Raw genomic sequence first — 3,457 nt, forward strand, 5'->3', positions numbered from 1 at the left:
ATGCATAGTAAAAAAAAATATATTTTATGAAATTTTTAGTTCAATTTTAATTTCCTTTTTTTTTATGAAAAAAAAAATACATTGATATCTCCTCAAATATATTTTAGTAATAACATGCATTTGATGCTTAAACATTATTCATGTATGCATAGTATCATGAAACTGCTCATTATAAAAGACTAAGATAAAAAAAACATATATATTGTTATACCTAATAAATCTTTTTGTAAAAGGATAGAGTCTCTTTTTGAATTTATGTCAATTTTTGTATAGATTTTTATCTCTTTTTATATAATTTAATTTTCTAGCTTATACTAATTTTTTTAGGAGAAACCAAAATTGAACTCTTAATCTTTTGTTCATAAATAAAAGCTCTGAATTTCACCAAATAAAAATTAAGGTTAACATTAATGAATGTTAAAATGAAAGCATGGTTGATTAATCTAATTAAAGATGATATTAAAATGTGGCAAACCTGGGAAATTTTGATGAAGATTTGAGAATACATGTATGTACAGTAACATCAATGAGCACTGCATGTAAGGAATCAAAATAGACAGGACAATATGAATGCAACCCTAATAGAGCTTTAGGAGGAATCCGAAATTCATGGATAGTTGGAGAAGAATCCAGAGAAGCTTCCAATTCACCACTATATATATACCAATGTCAATCATAAATATGTATAATCAAATTTAATTTTTTGGCTTAACAATTAATAATCAAAATAGGGTTCTTACAGTTTTATCAAATTTTTAATTAAGTCTCTATATTTTTTTTTAATTGGGTTCCTACGTTACTTTTAATTTTGTAATTAGATCTTTCTTAGTGTAAAAAATATTAGAATTAACTGAATATTTCTCCACAAATTGAAGATATCGATAATTAAGAACCTAATCGGACATTTGATCACATTTTTTGGGAGAAATGTTCTGTTAATTTTAATATTTTTGACATAAAAATGACCTAATTATAAAATTAAAAGTAGTATAAAAACTCAATTAAAAAAAATATAGAAACCTAATTATAAATTTGGTAAAACTGCATGAACAAACAAAATAATTAAATTTATTTTATATGACTCACCCGTTCTCATAATATTTGGTAACATAGATAAGCTCAAACTTTAAAATAACAGCAGTAGTGATGAATCCCTGCATTATTTAATTTAATAGCACAATAAGATAAATAGGCAACTAGCTATTATTTGAACAATGAGATCATGGATGATTAATTAATTAATTACCTCAAATTCAGTATGAAATAAGTTGAATAAGATCATGATACATAGATAAATGTCTTGCTTTGCATATCTAATCCGAAAGGGCTGTGTTGAGAAACTGTTGTCTTTTTCTTCAATCCTCCATATGCCCTTTATATAGCTTGGATCCATCTCATCAGGAGCTATATATAGTTATTAATCATACGATTTAATAAAAAGATTTAATTTTTAATCATATTATATGTACATTATAAATTAACTATTAAATTAGTCACTTATATAAAATATATATTAATAATAACTGATTTAGTGACTAATTTTTAATATATACATAGCATACAAAAATTTATCCATACATTTCAATTATGGATTACTAGCTATATTGTCAAAAGCAACTAGTTTTTTAAATTCATTATTTAAAAAAACAATTTATAGGATTATAATACAAGGCTAAAAAATTTTGATATGGAATTAAAATGAGTGATATACTTTAACATTGTAATTTTTTGTGTTTTTTAAAATTATGAGAGTACACAAATCGAACCATTCGATTTGTGTTTAAAAAAGTGAAAAAATTCAAAGTACATGGATCCGATTTGTGATTAAAAATTTAAAAAATTCAGGGTACACAAATCGGACCCTCCGATTACTGTAATCGGACCGTCCGATTACTCTCCTTCCTATCGGACCGTCCGATTTGCTTGACCTAGTCATCACAGCATGGTAAAACACCCTATATCTCCATAACTATGCCATACACCATTACTTACTCCATATCAAAATTAAAAAAGTGATAATACAAATATGATTGAATAAATGAAACTAAATAAAATCTTTCTTAATTTTAATTTAAATTACCTTCATACTGAACAACTCTAGAGGGAATTCCGAAAGATTGATTTTCATTATCATCATCCCATCTCATGGTAATTTTAATCCTATACCATCTACACAAATTAAAACAAAATAAACATTGTCAAATTCAGTAAAGGAATTCTAAATAAATAAAGAAAAAAAAAAGTAATTAATTAGTTGGAGATGTATGTATATATACCCTTGCTTAAATAGGTCAAGATTGTGAAATCTGTGAATGTAAATGCCAATTTGTGGTACTGTTTCCAACATAATTAAAACATGATTTAATTAAACATCTCATTGCAATGTGTAATTAACATTCATTCATTCTCACCTCCCTCCTTAGACCTGCAAATTTATGATAATGTTACAACCAAATGTGAGATTTTTAACCAAAAATTAAAGCCCTACTATTACATGTATGAGATCATAAACAATTAATAAAGGATCCCCTTGTTTTGGTAACAAAACTTATTAACGAATTAATTAAGAAAAAACAAAACTGAGGGAAAACGAATACCTACTTGAGAAGGGGAATGTGATTCTGGGATTTGCAATGAAATTATTGTGTATCAAATTATGGAATTATGATTATTACAATTTGAAGATTTGGGAATTGATTTGACTTGTTTGCGTTACGCTTTGACCTCCCTAAAAAAAGAAGTGTGTGAATCCTTTTATACTGTTATCTATTTTTTATATTTTATGATTTTTGCAACGCTTTGAGGGACAACATTATTTGACAGGATTTAATACTCTTATATTATATGAGACACTAATTTTTCTTATAAATACGTCTAAACATGATAAAATAAATTAAAGGTTAATAGTCAAAATAGTATTTAAAAAAATAAAAGTAATTGTAGATTTAAATTTTAAAGTAGTTATTAATTTTATTAATTTTCTCCCAAATTTTAAAATGGCCATTGAATTTTTATTCAAGTCTCAAATTGGTCTTTAAATTTTTAATTGTTTCAATTTGTATCTCAAATTTTTACTATATTTTATGTTAGTTTTTAGAGTATTTTTCGATAACAGTATCATGATGTGTCATGATGACATAGGCGATAGCCAATATTAAAATATGATTTAATTATATAATACAATGAATATTAAAATACGATTAATTATATAATACAATGATGACATATTGACCTGGAAGGTAGTATCACGTATTATAACACATACTACAAGAAAAATGTCGAATATCGTCAAATTTATCGGTAAATTTACTAAAAAAATCTGTCGATAACATATTTACCATCACAATAAATTTAACGGAATAAACTTCGCTGGTAATTATTTACTAGCAGATTTTTTTGTTTGTCACTAATTATCGTAGAAAATTTTTGCTAGTAATTTTTATCATCAGATTTTTCT

The 3,457-nt window shown here is 25.2% G+C and overlaps 1 protein-coding gene across 1 annotated transcript in view; it reads right to left on the reverse strand.

Annotated features, from left to right (window-relative positions):
* Nucleotides 1-3,457, reverse strand: part of LOC107607928 — a 17,803-nt gene that overhangs the window by 6,739 nt on the left and 7,607 nt on the right. The window contains exons 2-7 of the mRNA XM_021107995.1: nucleotides 2,412-2,425; nucleotides 2,277-2,359; nucleotides 2,081-2,169; nucleotides 1,247-1,404; nucleotides 1,087-1,154; nucleotides 476-652 (exon numbers count right to left, since the gene is read on the reverse strand). Coding sequence (XP_020963654.1) covers nucleotides 476-652; nucleotides 1,087-1,154; nucleotides 1,247-1,404; nucleotides 2,081-2,169; nucleotides 2,277-2,359; nucleotides 2,412-2,425 — 589 coding nt within the window. The remainder of the gene's footprint in view (nucleotides 1-475; nucleotides 653-1,086; nucleotides 1,155-1,246; nucleotides 1,405-2,080; nucleotides 2,170-2,276; nucleotides 2,360-2,411; nucleotides 2,426-3,457) is intronic.

The sequence above is a fragment of the Arachis ipaensis genome, chromosome B07 (assembly GCF_000816755.2).
Source record: "Arachis ipaensis cultivar K30076 chromosome B07, Araip1.1, whole genome shotgun sequence".
NCBI lineage: Eukaryota > Viridiplantae > Streptophyta > Magnoliopsida > Fabales > Fabaceae > Arachis > Arachis ipaensis.